This window comes from Myotis brandtii, unplaced genomic scaffold, assembly GCF_000412655.1.
Source record: "Myotis brandtii unplaced genomic scaffold, ASM41265v1 scaffold630, whole genome shotgun sequence".
Lineage (NCBI taxonomy): Eukaryota > Metazoa > Chordata > Mammalia > Chiroptera > Vespertilionidae > Myotis > Myotis brandtii.
In genome coordinates, this window is record NW_005370412.1 from 199862 (window position 1) to 222794 (window position 22933).

At 37.3% G+C, this 22933-nt stretch overlaps 1 protein-coding gene across 3 annotated transcripts in view; it reads right to left on the reverse strand.

Moving 5' to 3' along the window:
* Window positions 1–21525, reverse strand: part of DHX9 (DEAH (Asp-Glu-Ala-His) box helicase 9) — a 41016-nt gene extending 19491 nt beyond the window's left edge. Inside the window, exons 1-11 of one of the 3 annotated variants that reach the window (XM_005880209.2) lie at window positions 21361–21525; window positions 20544–20684; window positions 13928–14042; window positions 12820–12929; window positions 12052–12200; window positions 9787–9833; window positions 7332–7468; window positions 6923–7012; window positions 6664–6825; window positions 6438–6515; window positions 5475–5666 (exon numbers count right to left, since the gene is read on the reverse strand). In XM_005880209.2, coding sequence (XP_005880271.2) covers window positions 5475–5666; window positions 6438–6515; window positions 6664–6825; window positions 6923–7012; window positions 7332–7468; window positions 9787–9833; window positions 12052–12200; window positions 12820–12929; window positions 13928–14042; window positions 20544–20684; window positions 21361–21525 — 1386 coding nt within the window. Of the gene's footprint in view, window positions 1–5474; window positions 5667–6437; window positions 6516–6663; window positions 6826–6922; window positions 7013–7331; window positions 7469–9786; window positions 9834–10685; window positions 10769–12051; window positions 12201–12819; window positions 12930–13894; window positions 14043–20543; window positions 20685–21360 lie in introns of those variants that run through there. The other 2 variants (XM_014528351.1, XM_005880210.2) reach the window with 2 other exon arrangements.
* Between the last annotated feature and the right edge of the window lie 1408 nt (window positions 21526–22933).

Genomic DNA, 22933 nt, shown 5'->3' on the forward strand with positions numbered 1-22933 from the left:
ATAATGGTAATGGTTATCTTAAGGAAGTTCCAAATTTATTTAATTCAGGACACAAAAAAATTACTACTCAATTCAATGTCAGATACTGAAACATACTGTTTTTCAACTTGTATATAAAGTGATTCCAAGATTTTTATATAAAAAACCAATTTATTCACCATTGGCCTAAACTGTTAAAGATATTCAGAGTGATTTTTTAGCAGGGAAGGAAGGGGACAGCACACACAATTAGGGAGCTTGCCTTTAACTGCCAACCACAGCGAAGGCATTCTTAAAAATTTAATTAGGGATTAATATGGCAATCTCCTTTGCCATATCCACTATGGTCACCTTTCATTCATCTATTAACTAATAAAGGAAGCATTTGTTACATTCTGCATCAGGTGCCACACTGAATGAAATCACTCCTGTTACTTCTGATGAGCTTATGCCAGTGATGGCGAACCTTTTGAACTTGGTGTGTCAGCATTTTGAAAAACCTTAACTTAACTCTGGTGCCTGTCACATATAGAAATTTTTTGATATTTGCAACCATAGTAAAACAAAGATTTTTATTTTTGATATTTATTTTATATATTTAAATGCCATTTAACAAAGGAAAATCAACCAAAAAAATGAGTTCGCGTGTCATAGGTTCGCCATCACTGGCTTATGCAGTGGGGACAACAGTATATATTACTGCTTCCAGCAATAAATATGCTGAATCCTAAGGGGAATGCTATTGGTTAATGTTTTTAGTATTGGACTCTGAGAACTTTTCTGACGTGTTCCATAGCTTTTAAGTATACAAAATAGTATTTACTTGATGGGTAGTATGTTCAAAAGGTATAGCTACGTAGGTACATAAAGATTTATAAAGACTGAATGCTTCCAAGATGCCTTGAATTTGATTTTGTCAAAAAATTCCTGACAGGTTATATTTTAGTTTCTTGCTTGAGAAAATTTTCTGAGTTTCCTATCTAGTTAAGTACCTATATTAAGATATCACAGATTGTCACTATTTAGAAAATCAGAGGCTGAATCTTAAAAAAACAACACAACTTCACTAGAACTATCCTTTGAATTAATACAAAACATGACTTATTAATTTCTATGTCCCTCATAAAAGAATCCGTTGGGGTATGGAGCTCATACAAATACAGGTTTAAGTGTACAATCACTTAGTTCATATTTACCCCAGCAAAAGACAAGGGATTAAAAGATGCCTTCTTGAACATACTGTGTTGAATTTTCATGAGCTTATATTCTATCTGTTAATCCTTTCCTCTACTTCTGTCTTTCCTATAGTTTTTAGCATTTCTCCTAAATAAATAGCTGCCTTCTAGAACTTAAAACTCAGTAGGATATCTGACTTTTGGAGATGTATCCATATGCTACTGGGTATGCTGAGATTGCTTTTATCACCTTGGGGCTACTTTCTTTCATGCCTACAAGCTTTGTAGATTCCACCCTTCTAAATGAATACAGGCAGGAGATGGCATATTCCCCATAGAGTATATACTGTAGTTAACTCTACTGCCCTCAAACATAACCGTCTTCAGAGACTCAAGAAAGTCATCCATGACATTAAGTTGTGTTGCAAATTAATGCAAGAGGCACTTTAAAAAAAAACCCCACAATCCAGGCATGTGCCCTGACCAGAAATTGAACTGTGACCTCCTGGTTCATAGGCTGACACTCAACCACTGAGCCACGCCAGCCAGTCAAGAGGTGCTTTTTAGAACAACCATCTTCAGAAGCCCAATCAGTTAAATCAACTTGAGTATAAACAGAAAACATCAATATTAAGAAGACTATTCAAACAGCAAAAAAATGATCCTGCAATCTCCTTCCCATATTTTATATATTTCTCTGACTTAACTTCCCGCTTCAACAGCCCTGACTTTCAGACAAACAAAAAATTATTTAAAATACACACTAAAGAGAAAAGCACTTTTTCATTCATAATTGATTTGCTTGGAGATCAGTGCGATTTTTCTCGAGGGGAGTACAGCAAAGTGCATGTTTAGAAATTTATTCCAATGAAACAAAGTATATAAAGATTACAAATACATTTACCCCAGCATATGTAATATGGTAAAATATTAGAAACAATCTTTAAAAAACCTCCATCTCTTAAGAGTAATGTAAGGGTATATGCATAAAATGAGACATTATTAAGTTATTAAAAATTATACTGTTGTCTAAAACATTGTATCCTATATAATAAAAGCCTAATATGCTAAGTGTCTGGTTGTCCAGTCCGTTCAACCAATCAAAGCGTAGTATGCTAATGCCACTCAACTGCTCGCTATGACATGCACTGACCACTAGGGGACAGATGCTCCAACCAGTAGGTGAGCTTGCTGCTGGGGTCCAGCAAATTTGGAGAGTGAGACAGGCTGGACACACCCTGGAGCCCTCCTGTGGTCCCTCCCCAGCTGGCCAACCTCCCATGTCCCTCCCCGGTCCTGATTGTGCACCGGTGGGGTCCCATGGCTTGGCCTGAGCCCTCTCAGAATCTGGGACTCCTTAGGGGATGTCATAGAGAGCTGGTTTCGACCCGACGGTGGAACGGCCGGTCGCTATGACATGCACTGACCACCAGGGGGCAGACATGCAATGCAGAAGTCGGGCTCATGGCTGGCGAGCGCAGTAGCGGGAGCCTCTCCCACCTCTGCAGCAGCACTAAGCCGTAAGTTGGACATCCCCCGAGGGCTCCTGGACTGCGGGAGGGTGCAAACCAGGCTGAGGGACGGCCCCCACCGAGTGCACGAATTTTGTGCACCAGGCCTCTAGTACTATATAATAAAAGCCTAATACGCTAAGTGTTGGGTCGTCCAGGGGGCCATTCAACCAACCAAAGCGTAATATGCTAATGATATATGCTAAGGCTGCTCAACTGCTCGTTGACATGCACTGACTACCAGGGGATGGATGCACCAACCAGTAGGTTAGCCTGCAGCTGGGATCTGGCAATCAGGACTTAACAAGACAGGCTTGACACGCCCTGGAGCCCTCCTGTGGTCCCTCCCCGGCTGGCCAACCTCCTGCATCCCTCCCTGAGCCCAACTGTGCTCCAATGGGGTCCCTTGGCCTGGCCTGTGCTGTCGCAATCCGGGACCCTTTGGGGGATGTCAGAGAACCAGTTTCGGCCCGATGGCGGAATGACCGGTTACTATGATGGGCACTGACCACCAGAGAGCAGACATTCAGCCAGAAGCTGGACTCATGGCTGGCGAGTGCACCGGCAGTGGTGGGAGCCTCTCCCACCTCCTCGGCAGCACTAAGGATGTTCCACTGCTGGTTTAGGCCCACTCCCGGCAGTCAGACATTTCCTGAGGGCTCCTGGACTGCAAAAGGGCACAGGCCGGGCTGAGCCCCCACCCCCACCTCCACTCCCCGGCCGACCCGAGTGCACGCATTTCATGCACCGGGCCTCTACGTTATATAAAAAAGCAGGTTAGGATGGTGTACAAGGTGTGTATGTATATAAAACAGCCTAAATGGATGCAGACCAACAGTAAAAATGATTACTTCTGTATGGTGGGATCCTGAGTGGGCTTTGCTTTCTTTAAAATTTATTTTCTAGCCCTAACCGGTTTGGCTCAGTGGATAGAGCATCAGCCTGTGGACTGAAGGGTCATATTGTTGATTCCATTCAAGGGCACATGCCCAGGTTGCATGCAGGAGGCAACCAATCAATGATTCCCTCTCATCATTGATGTTTCTATCTCCCTCTCCCTTCCTCTCTGAAATCAATTAAAAAAAAAAATTTACTCTATTTTCTAATTTTTCCCCAATGGCTATATATTCCTTTTATAGTCAGAAAAAAAGCAACTAAAAATAATCTAATTATCATTATAAATATTCACAAGATAAGCATTTTGTGTAGAATTCTGCTTTATGTAAAGGACTACTTATGACTGTTGAAACACTTCTCAAACTGTATACCACCTGATAGCCTAAGAAGTTTGCTCTTCTTATCCCTTGAATTAATTTATCTTTCCCTTGATCTTCAGTGCTCCAACAATTGTTTTACATGCTGTCCCACAGTAAATAAAGAAAAACATGGAGCACCAAACATCATCTCTACCTGCAGAACTACCTTTCCCCCTGTGGCACAGATGCTTCTCTCTTAACTATTCTATAGTATATTGAAATACTCTATATTCTACAAATAAATATAGAGAACCAAGACAAAGGAGACCTCTAGAATAATTATAATTAACATCTGTGTAACAACAGTAAATACTATGGTTGCATTTGTGCTTCAGAACAAGACTGATATTTTTTTTTCATTCTAATAAAAAAAACACTCAGAGAAGTTAATTTTGCCTAAATTCGTACAAATGACTTTAGATGTAATCTAATCCTTTCCCCAAATATTCTGCCTTATTGCCATAGCTTTATGCTGTATTTAGATTATTTAATATACTAAAAATAACAAAATAACCAATTTAAGTGAAACTAGTTAGAAAGTAGTGGTGATGAAAGCAAAAATAATTTTGTCATTCCAATAGAATACTTCCATTAATCTCCAGAATATAAGCTTTTCTTTACATTTTCATTGCACATGACTGCTGATCTCATTTTCTCTACAGAATATTTATTACTCTTGCCTGGGGTCCAGCCTTAGTAGTAGGTAGTTTTTAAGTGGTTACTACTTCACAGTTTATCTGTGTTCACTTTAACCGAAATAGCTAATATTTACTGAGGACTCACTAAATTCCCTTTGTGCCAGACACTTGGTAACACTTTCCATATCACTGGCATTTGAATTGTTTTTTTGCAGGATTCTAGGATCCACCTCTTTGATGTACCCCTCTTCACATGTATCGCAAACTGCAATAACTTCTCTAAACCTTAGAGTTGTCTAACTGAAGGGGCACAGGTCCTAGAACGCCACATCATTTCTCATCTGGTTATTTAATAAATACATGGTGATATAACAGGGCTGCAATAAAATGATTACTAAGGCACCAGATAACACAAACATACCTGGTTCTATTTTTGGAGTTTATTCTACATGAGGGACAGCTATATCCTGAAATGACAGCTTACATCAAGCACTTGGTAAATATTAACCATTTTCTGTTTTGCTAGCTTGCCTGCTCTTATTCTAACTGGTTTTCACTGAAAATTATTAGGTGGTAAGAGAGACAGGACCAAGATTTGAATATGAACTTAAGGAGAAAGTATTCTCAGTCTTGATTCTTAGGCCCAAAGACTCCTTTCAGCCCAGACAAAAAGAATTTCCTACATAATTCAGTTTAGCTTATCAGTGAAGGATACTGGAGACCAGAACAAGACTTAATTCTTTTTGTGTGGTTTTTGTTTAATTTAAAGGGCCTGATGCTCTACCACTTTCAGATCCATATCTTGCTACAAAGGAGAACTGATCAAAGAATTAGAAATAGTCTGGCCTCTAAGGCATTTCCACAATCCATCTATTCACACCAGACACACACTTAGTAAGCTGGCTGGCTACTTACCTGAGTTACTACAATATTACATTCTGCTGCGCGGTCATTCTGGATAAAGTCATCAAGAATAAACTGGGGAACCTGTGTGGTTTTCCCACATCCAGTAGCTCCTCGGATAATGACAACTGAATTTTGACTAATTGCTTCCAGAATTTCACCTTCAAATTTCTTCACAGGCAGTAACTCTCTCTCTTGCAAGATCTGCGTTTAGAAAAGTTACACCTCAAATTTCTACCCACATGTATATTAAAAGCAACTGTCCTATTGCTAAATAAATAAATGAATAAAATTTGCCACCTCTATAAAAACGTATTCTTTTCCGCTGGCTTAATACTCAAAATATACTTTTTCATAAAGGAATGTATATATTTGCCTGGTCAGTGTGGCTCAGTGGTTGATCGTCAACCTATGAACCAGGAGGTCATGGTTCAATTCTGACCAATTCCAATGCACGGGTTGTGGACTTGATCCCCTATGTGGGGCGTGGAGGCAGCTGATCAATGATTCTCTCATCAATGTTTCTCTCTCTCCCTCTCTGAAATCAATAAAAATATATTTTAAAAAAAAGAATGTATATATTTCTATCTCTAATAGAACTGCCCCTTCTCACTAAATTTCTAAAGAATCTACATAGTGGCCTTGCCCACACCCTTTTTTCCTCCTTTCTTCCTGAACATTCCATATACATTCTTTTTCTTCTAACATTTTAACATTATATTAGGAAAATATAAAAAAAAAAAACAACCCACAAAATAGATTTATTACCCCAAATCTCTCCACTGACATTAACTAAGAATCCCAGGCCCTTAACTCATAACTACTACCCTCCATGGTAACTTAAGATGAGCCATTTGGTAAATACCTTAATGTACTTTCCTAGAAAGGGTAAAAAATGCTATTTACTGTTCCTTTTGCCCACAACTAGAATGTTCTGAAGCTCTGGCTCATGTCCATTATGCTTCATAGACTTACAGCTTGCAAATCATGATCCTGGTCCAACTGGTACATTAATTCACTTTTGAGGTCCATGCTTATTTGTTCTGGAGTAGCCTGTAAAATGGGAGAGCAACAGTCAAAACCACATAACTCATCTTCAAACAGAATCCACTGGACCCTTTAATGAAATATACTCAAAAGTAAAAAAAAAAAAAAAAAGTAAAATACAAGAATCTGATCTCAAGAATAACAATGCACTCACGTAAGCCAGGGGCCCCTCATCAATGTTGCTGCTAGTCCAGGGATTCCAGTTGGATTGAGGAGGTGACCAAGGAACCACTCCCGTTTGATTTTGTCGCTGAGATGGCTCAAACTGAGCCAATTTGCCAAGGTTGAGAACAGCGGGCACAGAAGGATCATCAGGCTATTAAAAAAGAAGGGAAAGCAAAAAAAAGAATACCAGTTGCTTATCTGACTAGAGAATTTCTTTACAAAGGTGAACTAAAGAGCTGCATACTTACTGGAGGTATGATTTCAAGATTTAGCTCTTGAACCATGTTTTGTAGCTGATGCTCTAAATCTTGAGAGAGGTTAACTTTGTAAGGCTCCACCTACAGAAAAAGGATGACCATGAAAATCACATCACATCACATACAATCACTACTGATTAGATCTACTATAGCAGGGTTCTGAGTAGGTGGCCGCCACTAGGTCTAAAATATTCCTAGAGCCAACAATGAGTCAGTTCCCTCCCATGAAAGAATTACTTCAATGATTATTGCCCACTGTGAACACAAGCAACCCACCAGGCACAGGTTGACTGGTAGGGCCATTTCCATTTCTTAACTATAAATTAAACTTTACTGAAATCCTAAATAGCAGCTAAATATTTCACAATATCTCTCTAGACTACGAAGTCTAAAGACTCACTGTCTCTCCTTCTTTCTTCTTTGTAAGTCCAGAGTAAGCTTCAACCACTCCAAGATGGTAGAGTTGTCTGACAAGTGACAGGGCACAGGACTGTGCTGCCAGTTTTTTATTTGATCCATGTTCACGTGCAAAAATCCCTATAAATTAAGGTCAGGATTACCAAAGACAGAAGAATAACTCAACTAAGTAAAGAAACATCTTGTTTCATAAGCAAAAAAACCCGAAACAAACAAAACAAACAAAACCCACCCTAAAATACGGAGTAAGCAATGGGTTCTAAGTTCTTTTTCATTCTAACTGATAACCAAAAGCAATTTCTATAATAGCATATCAATTGAGTAACCAACCATCTTTGACTATAGGCTGACACTAAGACACATACAAATCATCACTATAAAAGCAATAACCTATTTCAATAAAACGTGTCATTATTAATATTATTTGACATTAAAAAGGGGAAGAAGCCGAAATGGGTTTGGCTCAGTGGATAGAGCGTCGGCCTGCGGACTGAAGGGTCCCAGGTTCGATTCCGGTCAAGGGCATGAACCTTAGTTGCGGGCATATCCCCAGTAGGGCATGTGCAGGAGGCAGCTGATCGATGTTTCTCTCTCATTGATGTTTCTAACTCTCTATCTCTCTCCCTTCCTCTCTGTAAAAAATCAATAAAATATATTAAAAAAATAAATAAATAAAATAAAATAAAAAGAGGAAGAAAACATAGCTTAACGTAAACACAAAGGGTCAAAAAGCAAAATAAAAAAATGAAAACGAATTCAAAGTGGTTATGCAGATCAGGGGTTAACAATCTTCTATAAAAAGTCAGTTAATAAATATTTTAGGCTTTACAAACCACATGATCTTTGTCATAACTACTCAACTCAGCCTTTAAAGTGGGAAACCATCCATACAATACTTAGCTAGGGTTTCACAAACTACAGGCTCAGAACTAATCCTATCATCCAATTTATACTCCTTTTCTAAATTTCACCTAGCTACTTTTACCTATGTTTTTAGAACTGTACAAATACAACAAAAATAAGTTGTGTGATATATGTGACCCCCAAAACTTTTTATGACCTGGCCCTGTATAGAAGTGTGCTATCCCAACACAAATAGATGAGTAACACTGTGTTTGAATACAACTTTCTTAAAGAAAATGCTAGTAATAAGTTTTCCCCTTCTTCTGTAACAAGGGGCACAGGTCCTTCCTATCTAATTAGCCAACTCAGTCAAATTAATTCTGATGGTTGTCAGATGAATGGGCTTACAGATGTCAGACTGCCTTAAATTCTTTTCCCTTAACCACTCAAAATAACTTACTTTTAAAGTCTGGGATAAAAAAATTCAACATCATCTCCTGATGATTTATTCACAGACTCCATTCTATCAGGAAAGTCCTTCATATATGCAATTTGAAACACAAGTGTCAGTTGCAGAATTCTCAAATTGGAAAAAAATCTTTGGCCATTTCTCTCAATTCCCAGATAAAGTAAATTGAGTCCCAGAGATGTAAGGTGTGATATTCAAAGTCATAAAATCTGTAAGTAACTAAGCCAGGAAAATAGGGCTAGCTCCTTAGCCTTCAAACACAACACACTGCCCATTTTAAACTTACTAAGCATAAAGAATACATGCAGCATCCGTTTGCCTTTTTACTTTCTTTTTTTTTGTGTGTGTGTGTGTGTTATTTTTCAGATGTTTATTTAAACTCTGTGTTTTTTTTTTTATTGCTAAAAGTATTACAAAGGGTATTACATGTGTGTCCTCCCCCCCCCCCTTTTTACTTTCTTTATGAATAACCCCTATCTATTCTTTGTTTCTCAGGGTTACTTTCTCAACTTTTCTTCCTGACTCTATGACAGTGATAGCGAACCTATGACACGCGTGTCAGAGGTGACACGCAAACTCATTTTTTTGGTTGATTTTTGTTAAATGGCATTTAAATATATAAAATAGATATCAAAAATAAAAATCTTTGTTTTACTGTGGTTGCAAATATAAAAAAATTTCTATATGTGACACGGCACCAGAGTTAAATTAGGGTTTTTCAAAATGCTGACACGCCAAGCTCAAAAGGTTTGCCATCACTGCTCTATGACTAAGAAATGCTACACATCCGTCTTCTAATCCTATCATTCAATTTATACTCCTTTTCTAAATTTCACCTAGCTACTTTTACCTAAACAAACAGAAAGAACACTTTTGTGTAGAAATTTAAAAAATTCTTTGACACTTGCAGACTCCTTTAAATTTTAACACTAGCCTGATTTCCCCTCCACACCTGCAACTTGGGAAACTGGGTCCTCTCATATAATCACTAATATCCTAAAACACCCTAGATGCTGCCTTATATCAGGTACTCTTTTCAATTTATAAAACCCACGTATTTGTAGCTCAAGACTCCACTGTGAATACTATTCTTCTATGTAAGATTCAGCTCATCAGTAACACTTACTTCTGCCAAGCATCTTGATATAAATGGTCATTTCTGCAATAAAGCTCCTGTAACGACATATACAAACAACGTTAGGAATTTCACTATTAGAAATGACTCAATCCAGGAATCCTAAATCAGGCAGGCTTTTCCAACTGCTTAAGCAAATCACAGCCAAAAAACAAAACAAAACAAAACAAAAAAAACCATTATAAAACATTTGCTTCTGTTCAATCCTAGAACAAATGGAGTATATAAACTTCAAATAACATACAACATGGCACAAAACTGCTATAATCAAAGCCAATAAGCCAATTTATCATGAAAAGAAAATGTTAGGGTTTTAGATTCTATATTTACTTACTCTTACTCCAAAGGTTGTACTCTGAATAGCTAGAAAACATTCAATGAAAAGGAATTTTCCACTTAGCTTGGGGCCAAGAAATAAAATAGGACCAAAGCTCTTTAAATTATAGTTGTGATTAAGATTCTCCTTTGCATGGGCTACCCACTAATGACTTTAATCTGTTAAGATAAGCTAAATATAGGTATGCATGCACACAGCACATGGACACACAAACACTGCATGTATCAGTGGCTCCTGAGGCAGGGGTCTGGTATCTGTCTACAGGTGACAACAGCCCTTAATAACAAAAATGTTTTAGCATATTTATATTACATTTATTTAAATCAGATCCTGGAGAACAAAAAACTTTTGAAAATTATAGCTAAAATTGCCGGCAGATTCTAGGGAATGGTTTAGGTTTCAACAAGGGAAAAATTGCCCTTTGAGAACTATGCTTTCTGATCCTTCCACTGCTCAGGTACCTTCTAGCCTTGACTTTGTGCTACGAATAAAAGGTTAAGTGAGAGTTAAGAAAAAGATGTTAGACTCCTTCCTATACATCTTGTGAACTGACCTTCAGGCACAGCTGGTTCAGGGGTCAAAGGCCACTGACTTTCAGGGGAACAATCCACCCTTTCATTAATGACACGATGCCAGTATGTTTCTCAGCCAGGCTTAAAGTCAATCTCATTCTCCTCCACCTAGGGGGAACAGCGACACCAGAAATCAGTTTACAATCGTTTCCCATGTGATTGCTTAGTTCAGCCTAAGCAGCAGCACATGTGTGTGTATGAACACAGACCTCTGGTGTTGCTGTCTGTTATGCCTTTAAATAAAGGACATACAAGGAGCAGTGCTGTCCCAGCTTCCCCAACTGTCTTTGCCTCCCTCATATTCATATCCTGAATTCTTCAATTCTTTGTATCACAAGTCAAAGATAAGATAGTGACATAAAAATTTTTACAACAATGTACTGCCAGCACAATTAAGTTATCCAATTGTTCTGAAAGTCACCAAGTGCTGCTAAGCCCAATCAGTTCAGAAGGACAAAATATTAAAGAAAAATTATTAACAAATGCATCTTTCCTTTACAACCTCTGAGGGTTTTAAAGTCTGACATCAGAATTAAGTATTTGAGAATTCAGGATTGAACAAAACAGTGGGGTGCAGAGGTAACAATGCTCTAAAAATCACTTTGACCACAATGTCAAAGTTTTGTTTTAGTAATAATTATTTTAGGGTTGCTAGATGCACCCAAGGGAGAAAGAATGCTTTTGATTTTCAAGAAAAATACTTCTAATGTATTTGGAGTAATTTATTTCTTAAAAAGAACAGCAAATTAATCATCCAGGTTTTCATTATGACCTTCCCTCCCTTCCAATAAAATACAGTTCCCCCCGAAGAGTCTAATCCATATGAGCCTTCCTGGGAGTAATAATTACTACACCCTGGAATGCTCTCAGGAAGAACAGCAAGCGGGCTGAGAAACATACTGTCACTGTTACAAGGACCCCTCTTTATGTTCAGTTTTACCAAGTTAACAGGCTACAAGGAGGCTAATTCACATACAAAGACTGAGGCTAAACCCTTAAAACTTCAACAGGATTCTTCAGAGCTAGCAAGTTTCAAAGCCGAACAAAAGGGAATCTAGATCAAGGTGCAATGCAATCTACCTGAGATGCTAAAACTTAAGTGTCCAAAACTTACCCATTAAAGAACTAATTGTAACTGCCTCTAACAATACCACAGAGAATGAACTCAGGGCCTCTGGCTGATAGCACCAGCTGTGGCTATCATTTTTGCCTTTCAAATTCAAATGAGAACCTTAAAAGTCTAGCAATACAAACAGCAGAATGTCTTACACAGCTGTATAATCTAGACCAATGAATATCCAAAACAACCCTGACTTACTACAGAAGGAAAGAGTGAAACAAGCAAACCTGTTGTGATCAGGGCCCACTTGGGTGTACTTATATTCTCCTTGGATCTTTTCTTTTTGGAAATATTGGTTCAGCCGAGCCTTAGCATTTTCCAAGGTCCAGTTTCCATGGAGACCAGCATTTAAATCCACTTCTTCTGATTCTAGAGTCTGTTGAATCAATGAAAATTAAATTTGGCTGCACTGATTTTACTTATGAATATTTAAGGTAGAGAAATTTATAACAATAACTTCTTTGTACCATCTTTTATAATGCAAAAGCTGCTTTTTAAAAGCTACTTTTAATAGTTTCTATTCCTAGTCAAAATTGAGCTGGAATTCGTTTATATTGCATCTGATGGCCTTATTAGCTAACTAATACATTAGCTATTAACATATTTAAATTGTTACTAAGAAACCTTTCACAATTCTTTTGTGTGTGCTAGTTTTACCACTTTAAATATATTAAGTAGGAAGGTAAGTTGTTTTATCAAGGCATTTTTACAACAAGAACTCATAAAATGTACCAAGCAAGGCAACTACATTTCCTATAAAGCAGGTGAGATCTTTTATTACAACCAAGGAAAATACTGTTTTATTTCATAGGCAATTCTAGTAACCAGATTTAATGTGTAGTCTAGATTTTTGGTGTCATGTATGATCAAGTTGTCTCAAATAACCACTGAGAACAATCACCTAATTATTAAGTTGTGAATATCTTAAACCTTGCTATGAACTAAGTCCTAACTCACATTCCTAGAGAGCTAACACAGGGGGATGACAGTCTTACCGCTTGTACTTCCTGTTCTTCCTTTGAGTAATAATCCTTGCAGTTGGATCCTCGATCCCAAGTGGACCCAGGAACACCATAGCCAGAGGCCCCAATTTCAGAATTATTTTCTATTAAGGAAAGAAAATGACTGGTTTTTTTTGTTTTATGAATCAAACTGCAGGAAGATCCTAAATATAAATTTTAAAGACTATTCCTAATTCCTAATTTTAAAGACCACTCCATAATTAGAAACGCAAGTTTCAATTATTTGGAAATGGGCTTGAAATCTCCACGACTTACTTAAAAAGTGTTGTGTGACTACAGGATAGGACTAAATTGCTAATTCCAAGGCTGGTATGCAGGGCTAAGCCAACAGTAATGGTCAGAAGTGGTTGACAATCTAGCATGCATTAGCAGTGTAGCACTGTCTGTCAAGGTGCTACATATGAAATAACTGATTAAGTGATAAAACTGTATCTTTGCTAAGTATGACTATGGAAGGAAGCTATCTGCTAGTGCTGGATATAAAAAAGGAGAAGCTGAAAAGGGTAAGTGATGAATCCTAATGAAAAAGCAGAGTAACTAAAGAGTATTGACTAATCACATGCTTTAAGATAATTACTCACCCAATAATCTTAAGTAAATACCACTGTTATTCTCATTTCATAAATACTGGATATGAGACTTAATTTGACCAAATACCTTAGTTCATCTACTTTACAGTGGACATACCAATGAACGTTGAAGTAATATATGAAATTCAGCAATGGCTTGGATCCATAGGTAAACAAGTTTATAATATATTTGGTAGGATAAGTTAGAAACAAGAAAGGGCAATAAATAAGACCCTTTAACCAAATGTTCTAGCCTGTGCAAAAATTTATCCATAGATTAGAAATTAGTAAATACTAATTATATAGCAAGGAATTTAAGTTGTATCATGCTTTATAAAAAAAGTTAAATGAGCTGGTGGTATTTGCAAACTTATGAAGGCTTTGGGATCGCTCACAACATTAAGAGTTTATTAGAGTTATTTCTTTCTATCCAAGTGAAAAACAGAGATGATGACCAAACAAGATAGTGTATAACTTACTCTCAGTCATGCGAACACACTCAAGTCCCCTACCTGCCAAGAGAGACAGATGTGGGGGAAGAGGTCCTCCCATGGTTGTTGGCAAACCTTCGCCAGTATCTGCTGTGGTGTCAGGTGTATCGGTAGGTGGAGGAACAGGGGGTGCTACCTGCAAGTGAAAAAGTCAAGGCAATATAAGCAATTTCACCTTCACAGGGACTAGTAAATTCTTTTCTACTTAGAGCCTACATGCTGCCCCTCCTCTTCCCATATTAACCTCCTTGCTTTCAGTAACTATAAAACTATTAAGTTCTCATTTCAGACATAAAAGGCAAGAGTAGTATAGATTACTGATAATTCTCCATCTGGGAATTTTATAAGTACATATAACATGTACACAAATAGAACTTTCCCATAAAAAGTGAGATCAGTTTATGCTGTATTGTTAATTTACTTCTTCTTCCACTTACTATCTTTCTAAGTACATTCAACATTCAAGAAGTATCTGTTAGGAGCCTTCTACATGGTAACATTGTTCTGGGTACTGAGGATAAAACAATGCAAAAAAGGGGCACATGTTCTGTACTAACAGAGCTGTATTCAAATAGCTATATTCTCCTTCTATATTCTTATAGAGCTAAACAAGAAATAAATAAATATGTCAAGTGTGATACAATACTAGAGAGAAAAATGAAGCAGAAAATAGAGACTATGAGAGGTCACTATTTAAATAAAGTGAACAGGGAAAACTGCAATCATAGGTGACATTTGAGAAGAGATACGAAGCAAGTGAAGAGCCAACCAAAAAAAGGAACTGTGAGAAGAGATTTCCGGAGAGGAAACATCAAGTTTTAAGACAAATGCAAAATATTTTACATACATTTTCTACTTCTTTAAATATTGATCTACATGAATTTTAAGGACTTACTACTCCACTGTATGGATATACTACACAAAGAAAAAGTAGCAATGATTTGAAATGACTTCTGATGAAAAGACCAAAGCAGAACTGCATCTGAACATCAAGAAGACAAAAATCATGACTACAGAAGAAATATACAACTTTTAACATAGACATAATAAAGACATTGTAATTGGTAAAGATTTTCTTACCTTACTTCAGTCATCAATTCAAATGGAGATGCAACCAAGAAATCAAGAGAAAGCTGATTCAGAAGGGCAGCAATGGAAGATTTAGAAAAGATCATCAAGAGCAAAGATGTGTCAACAGAGACCAAGGCGAAAATTGTTCACACCCATATAATTTCCAATTACTATGTATGGATGTGAAAGTTGGACAATGAAGAAGGCTGACAGGGAAAAAACTGATTCATTTCAAATATAGTGTAAGAAGAACAAGTGTATCCTAGAGCAAATTAAGCCTGAAATATGACTGGAGGCAAAAAAGACAAAACTGAAGCTTTCCTACACTTTGGGCACATAATGAGAAGGCAGGGTTCTTTGGAAAAGACAGGAATATTGGGAAAAATAGAAGGCAGTATGAAAAGAGGACGACTAAGAGATGAATTGACTCCATAAAAGAAGCCATAGGCACAAGTCTATAGGAGCTGCCCAAAACTGTTAAAAACAGATTATGGATGTCATTCATGGCATGTTGGCCAGGAGTCCGAGCCAACTCAACACCTCATTGCGCACGCACACACATGCACGCACACTCTCACTCTCTATATAACTCAAGCAATACCATGTTGATGGATATTTAGATTATAGCCAATCTTAAAAAATTTATAACTTCAAAACTAAGAGAAAACAAATACTAAAAATCACTATTAAAAAATTATAAAGCCCGTCTGGCATGGCTCAGTGGTTGAGTGTCAACCTGTGAACCAGGAGGTCTCGGTTTGATTCCCAGTCAGGGCACATGCCCGGGTTGCGGGCTCGATCCCCAGTATGGGGCTTGCAGGAGGCAGCCGATCAATGATTCTCTCTCATCATCGATGTTTCTATCTCTCTCTGAAATCAATAAAAATATATTTTTTTAAAAATTATAAAACATTGCCTTAAACTCTCTGTACCTTAGGCTCATTTAAGAAAAATTCATAAAAGTTAAAAGATACCAACATTTTAAAAAGCACCGCAGCGCTCTATAGAAAGGTTGCTGAATTCCATACTCACCCAGCACTATATATGAGAATCTATTTTCCCACATTCTCTCCAATTCTTGGAATTATAGATACATTTTACGTCTTTACCAATATCAGTTTTGGTATTTGTTCTAACAATCTATTACTTTAATTTACAGTTTCTTTGTCCAATATTCTACCTGGATATTCACTGTTATCATTGATTTCTAAGAATTTAACATTTCAGTGCTATTCACTCTGTCATACAAGTTCCAAAAAAATGTTTGTCCTTTCCCTTTTAACTTTATTAATACTGCTTACTCTCCAAAAAAGTATTTTGTTAGTATATTTTCTATAGTCAAATCTAGTTTCTGCCTTTTACATTCTCCACGAAATGGCCTTTCCTATCCTGAGAACTACTATCTACTATTTCTTGTACAATAATAAAAGCATTTGAAGTTCCTTTGAATAAATGATTACCCCTCTGCCCTCCAAAGTCTTGATAGACACTGTTATTTAAACAGTCTATTACTATAATTTTAAATTTTCATTTAGAACCAAGTGTTCAAATTTCCAAATATTTAGTAGGATTTTTTGGGTCCCTTTGCTACTTTCTCATATTACCATTTTAGTTTTACCAATATATATTAGCATCTTTAATGCTAAGTGGATTGGTTCAATATGAACTGATGTTTCTTTGTCTTTTCTGCTTTATTCCTTAAAGTTTATTCTGATATTATGTCTACTCCCATTTTATTTGTACTTCATTTGTCTGATAAAGCTTTATTCATGTGTTTATTTTCAATCTTTCTGATTAAAAGATTCTATTATTTAAAAAAAAGATTCTATTATTTTATACAGAAAAGGTGCTGGAACTGCAAGACCAGTGTAGCTGGAAAACAGGAAAAGAGGGAGAAAATATAAAATGCATAGTCAAAGCATTCAATGGAAAAGATCTGAGCATGTTAAAATGCTACAATGAAAAGACAATAGGGTCTTGTTTCTGGTGTGGCCGAACAAGCTCCTAGAAGACTACACTCCTACAGGTAACATGAACTCCAGGGAAAACAAATACCAAAGACTCCCACAACTATATGAAGGCACTAAAAAGTGAACAAAAGCTAGCAGACTCTGGAGGGGACTTAAAATAAGAGAAACCAAAGGATAGCAAAAGTGTAACTTCTATTTATTTTGGTTTTCAGTCTGAGGAAAGATTCTGAGAGGCAAATAAAACTCCAGTAGAAAATCCGGTCTTTCTGGCTGAAGTATCAGATGGTAAGAGTTTGGGGACCGAAACTGATAGAAAGTGAGGAAGGAATCCTGGAAAGTAAAGAGGGAGGAGCCTTAAATCCTGTGCATGAACCCTGCCCAAATCTCTAACCCTTGAACTACACATACACTGGACAGATTCCAATCTGCCTAGCAAAGGATCAGAAAACTGAGGTAAGATTTGAGCTGTTAGTCAAAAGGCAGTGTTTGCAGATAGAGTCCAATCAACTTAACCTGCTTGATAAGAGTAAAAGCAATACTCTCTGAAGGAACATTATATAAGATCTCCACAATATAATATTCACAATGCTCAGACTGTAATACAAAGTTACTTCACATAACAAAAGAAAAAGGTGATCTGATCTCAAGAGAAAATGTAATGAATGAACAGAGCCAAACCTTGAGATGACTCAGATGTTAGATTAGTAGTCAAGGACTTAAAAGCAGCTATTATAACTATGCTCAATGACATAAAGGAAATTCACATTCATATATTATGAACATCTACAATAATAAAAGCACAACATGCAAATCGACCAAACAGCAGAACAACCATCCGGACGACCACGCTATGACATGCACTGGCGCCAGGCCAGCCAAGGCGGGTGCAATGTGATTGGGGGTGGGGTGGGGGTGGAGCCTCGCCATCACCCCGAAGGAGGCCCAGGCCACCGGCCAACGATGCTGTGGTGGGTGTGCGGGGCCGGCCAGCACAGAGGGAGGTCCAGGCCAGCAAAGCGATCACACCCCATGCTTGTCGCCTGCAGAGGAAGGCGACCAGTGCCAGGGCAGGGGGAAGGGGGGCAGCACTACACAGATGGCAAGTAGTGGCAGGGGCGGGGACAGCTGCCAGCAGCCGGGGGAAGGAAAGCCCCAATAAACTCAGATCACGGGCCAGGCCTAGGGACCCTACCCAAGGGGTCCCAGATCACCAGTGCACGAATTTTGTGCACGGGGCCTCTAGTCTATATATATAAAAGGCTAATATGCTGTGTTTGACCAGTCACTATGACACGCACTGACTACCAGGGCTGCCATGACTTGGCAGCAGTGGTTCTCGGGTGAAGCACCCTGAAACCAGAGAGGAGGGAGCCTGATTCCTCGCGGGGCCGTGCAATTCCACTTTGAGCCATGGGTTATGTTGTTGCTGGGGCCCTGTCAGCCCCGAATCTGGTTTATGGCACACTTGTGTTTGCGTTCCACACCCTGTACAAAAGCAACTTTGCAGAGTGCCCTCTTGCACTCCAGGACCCCTGGGGGAATATCGAAGAGCTGGTTTCAACCTGATCCCCGCCAGGCCGAGGGACCCCACCTGCTGGAGGGACCCTGCTCACTCCACAGAGGCAGAAGGAGGTTGGCTCCAGGGTGTGTCCAGCCCCGCCCCATCAGCCACCTTCTAATTAATTTCCTTTCAATGTGCACGAATCTGTGTACTGGGTCACTAGTATGCTTATAATGAATGAAAAGGTAAGAAATGCCACCAAACCGGCAGGGGGTGGGTGGTGGTGTGTGTGTGGCTAAAAGTTCTAGAAATGGAAAATACAATATCTGAAATAAAAAATCCAATGGATGGACTTACCAGCAAAATGGAGATGACAAAGGAAAAAAAGCAGTGAATTTTAAGATAGTCATTTGAAATCATCCAATCTGAGTAAAACAGAGAAAGTAGGGAAAAAAAAGAAGACAGCTTTGGGACCCTTGGGATAACATCAAAAGTTTAAACATACATGTGAACATAGGAATCTCAGAAAGAGAAGAGAAAAAAATGAGGCAGAAGAAATAATAACCAAAGTTTCTAAATTTGGTGAAAGACAAATTTAAAGATTCATGAATCTCAGCAAGCCCCAAGCAAGATAATTAAACAATAACCAAAAAACTATACCTAGTCATAACATAACCAAACTCTAGAAACCAAACATAAAGAAAACAAATGAAAGCAACCAAAGAAGACAACACATTACATATAGAGGGAAATGACTGGTTATAGTTGACTTCCTATTAGAAAAAATGGAGGTAAGAAGAGAATGAAAAATTATTTTTAAAGTACTGGAAAATGGAAACAGGCACCCCAAAATCCAATTACTCAAAGAAGGTAAAATAAAAACATTTTCACATAAAAAAAAAAATTAAAAGAGAATTTGCCGTTGGCAAGACAAACAAGAGGAAGAGGCTAAAAGATATAGAATAGGTCATAACATGTGGCACAAATGCCAGTAGTTTCAAATATCTGAAAGAGGTACAACATTGCTTTCATAGCCAGAAACAATGTCAAGATCATCTTGCCCAATCCCTTCATTTTACAAACGGGCAAACCAATGTAATGAAAAATCCTATGATTATCTACAATATACTAGAAAGTCTCTTGACTTCTGAGTCAAAAGCAATGGAAGAAAATAAAACATGTACCTTTACAAGTCAGAACACAAAAGTTCAGTGAAAATAAATCATTAAAATTTATAGATATTATTTCTACAAGTTTTCTAAAACTGAATTTTTCATTTCTGTTACTTAAGGGATCTACTTAAATCATAATGTGAACCTTTTTATAGTCAAACTTTCTTTTTAATTAAGAGAAATAAAGTTTATTTCTTAAAAATAATACTAGAGAGGGGTGTCTTTGCTGCATACTTACATATAACTAAAATAATCATGGTATCAAAAACACCACAGTGCCCTAACCGGTTTGGCTCAGTGGATAGAGCGTCGGCCTGCGGACTCAAGGGTCGCAGGTTCGATTCCGGTCAAGGGCATGTACCTTGGTTGTGGGCACATACCCACTGGGGAGTGTGCAGGAGGCAGCTGATCGATGTTTCTCTCTCATCGATGTTTCTAATTCTCTATCTCTCTCCCTTTCTCTCTGTAAAAAAATCAATAAAATATATTTAAAAAAAAACAAAAAACAAAAACACCACAGTGATATTCCATTCCATGAAATGCTATTTCTCTCTGCTATATAACAAAGTGTTAATGGGACCCAACATTGTGTCTTAAAATGTTACTGGTTTTTATATTTTGTTTAACGTGTTATCTTTGGAAGTACACAGAACACAACAGGCTCTGAAAAAAATCAGTTTACTAATTAATGTAATATATAAAATGGTATTTCCCAAGCCCACAAATCAGGTACATTATAATGAAGTAAAATCTTTAGGAACTCATCCCAGTGCTCTGAGAAAATCCAATGCCAAGGTATACTAAGGAACACATTAACATATTTGAAAACAACATTGAAAAATTGTCACTCTAAGTCTCCATACACATTGAGTTAGCATAAGCTTATAACATACATCCTCAAGTGCTTGGCCATAAGTACTTACCGAAATAGCTGGGACTTCTTCACTCTTTACTTCGTTTATTCGAACCAAATAGTTAACAAAGTCTCTGGCAGCATTGCTCTGTGCATCTTTTTTATTAGTGGAATTGCCCATGCCAATGTAATTATATCCTTCCACTCGAACCTTTAACAGTAAAGAAAAACATTTATTAAGAGACTGGCCTGGGTGTACTAGTAATTCTGGGACTTAAAAAAAAATCATAATTCAACAATCCATTAAGGGATAACAGTTGACTATTGAAGATATACTCCATAAACACACTGAAAATAACAAATCTACCGTAAGAGAATATGGACTGGCTGCCTTATGAAAAAGCTTGAAGCATGATATCCAGTGATAAACTAATCCAAAAACAAGAATATTAAATTATGTGAATCAGAAATTCTCCTTTCATGCAACAGAATGTTCCACATTAAAATGCAATCTTATAAGACCCAAGAACAAGCTCTCTATTTGTATTTATTTTAAGCACTTTGATCTAAAGCAATGAAGAATTGCTCTACTTTCTACAGGAGTTAGCAAAAACAGTGAACAACTGCTCTAACTTTCCTAATCTATGCTACTGGTGCTATAGAAGCTGAAGAAGATACATGTTCTAATTAGAATAATTCACCTAGCATATTGTTTTAAAAATAATACTCACCTGAAAATGATTTATAAAGATATATAATAGTAGACAAGTCACAATCAAGAACATTATCCGATGTGTAACACATGACCATTTCCAAATAGAAAACAATGTTCTTTTAACACCAAAATAACCTCAAAAATCCTATCAATATACAGTATTCTTTAGTACCTCACACATGAATTTCTGCCTGTTTTTGTTCCCCGCTGCTCTTATTTCATAGGTTGGGGCCATCTTCCTTTTGCCACACCAGGCATACAGAAAGTTTTTAACATCACCCATGATGCAGGTGTTGTCTTCAGACCTAAGAAAACAAAAGTTAGTTAAAAACTGCATTACTTATAAGGATAAACTTTGGAAATTACCAAGCTGGAAATAAACAAACAACTGGAATTTACTAAAAATCTAGGTTTAATACAGGATATTCTAATGCAGTGGTTCTCAACCTTCCTAATGCCGCGACCCTTTAATATAGTTCCTCATGTTGTGGTGACCCCCAACCATAAAATTATTTCGTTGCTACGTCATAACTGTAATTTTGCTACTGTTATGATTGTAATATAAATATCTGATATGCAGGATGTATTTTCATTGTTACAAATTGAACATAATTAAAGCATAGTGATTAATCACAAAAACAATATGTAATTATGTATGTGTTTTCCGATGGTCTTAGGCAACCCCTATGAAAGGGTCGTTTGACCCCCAAAGGGGTCGCGACCCACAGGTTGAGAACTGCTGTTCTAAAGCATTGCTATTAAAATTGCCTATGAATAAATTTTAATGACATAGTCTATGACATATTTTAAGAAAAAGTAGGATACAAAATTGTACAATTAGAACTACATAAAAGTATATATGCATAAATCAATACTAGAAATGTCCCCCAAAATGGTTATCTTTGGGTGACTTTTAAAAATTTTATGTAATGCCCTACATTTTACAATTAGGCACATTATGTGCTTTAACTCATTTAATCCTCACAACAATGGTAGGTAACGTTATATGGTAAATACTATTATCTTTTTACAGAGGAAGAAACAAGGGCATACAAAGTTTAAGTAACCGTTCTCAGTTATCTGCTGTGGAGGCCTAATTCAAACTCAAACTATTTACTAAGAAATGGTCATCCATTTTTATTCTGATTATGTCTCCTAGCTGCAGACTGTATATTGTAAGTCCAAATACAATAAATATGCTGTACTTGAACTAAAAACAGTAATCTGTTAACTTCAATCTCTCCTTTAGGCCTTGTTATCACAGTTGGAGGATATTGAGTTTTCTCGAGGTGCAACATAGCAAACTTGGCACTCCCCCTCTACTTCCCAATTTGCAAGATACCAACAGATACAAAGCCTGAGTCTAAAACATGGCTGCAAATTATAATCAGGATTTGAAACCAAACTTAAAACCAAAACAAAAACTATGAATTTTTTGCTGTGGGAAGAAACCCCACAACTAACATCAAACCTTTGTCTTTTGCTAATTAATGTTTAGTGCATTTTGTTAATAACTGTATCTAATTGTCATCAAACTGGACCCTGTTTGTATAAACCTGTTCACTCTGTTGCTGCAGACTAACCCTGGGGACATCCTATTAATATTAAAGCTGAAGTTATAAATTCCACCCCTGAATAATTAATTTTAAAAAATAAGCCTTCCTTATTTTATGTTACTTCAATGAGTAACATAAAATAGGAAAAACTATGCCATCAATTTTCTTCCTCCCTAGGTATGTAGTCTC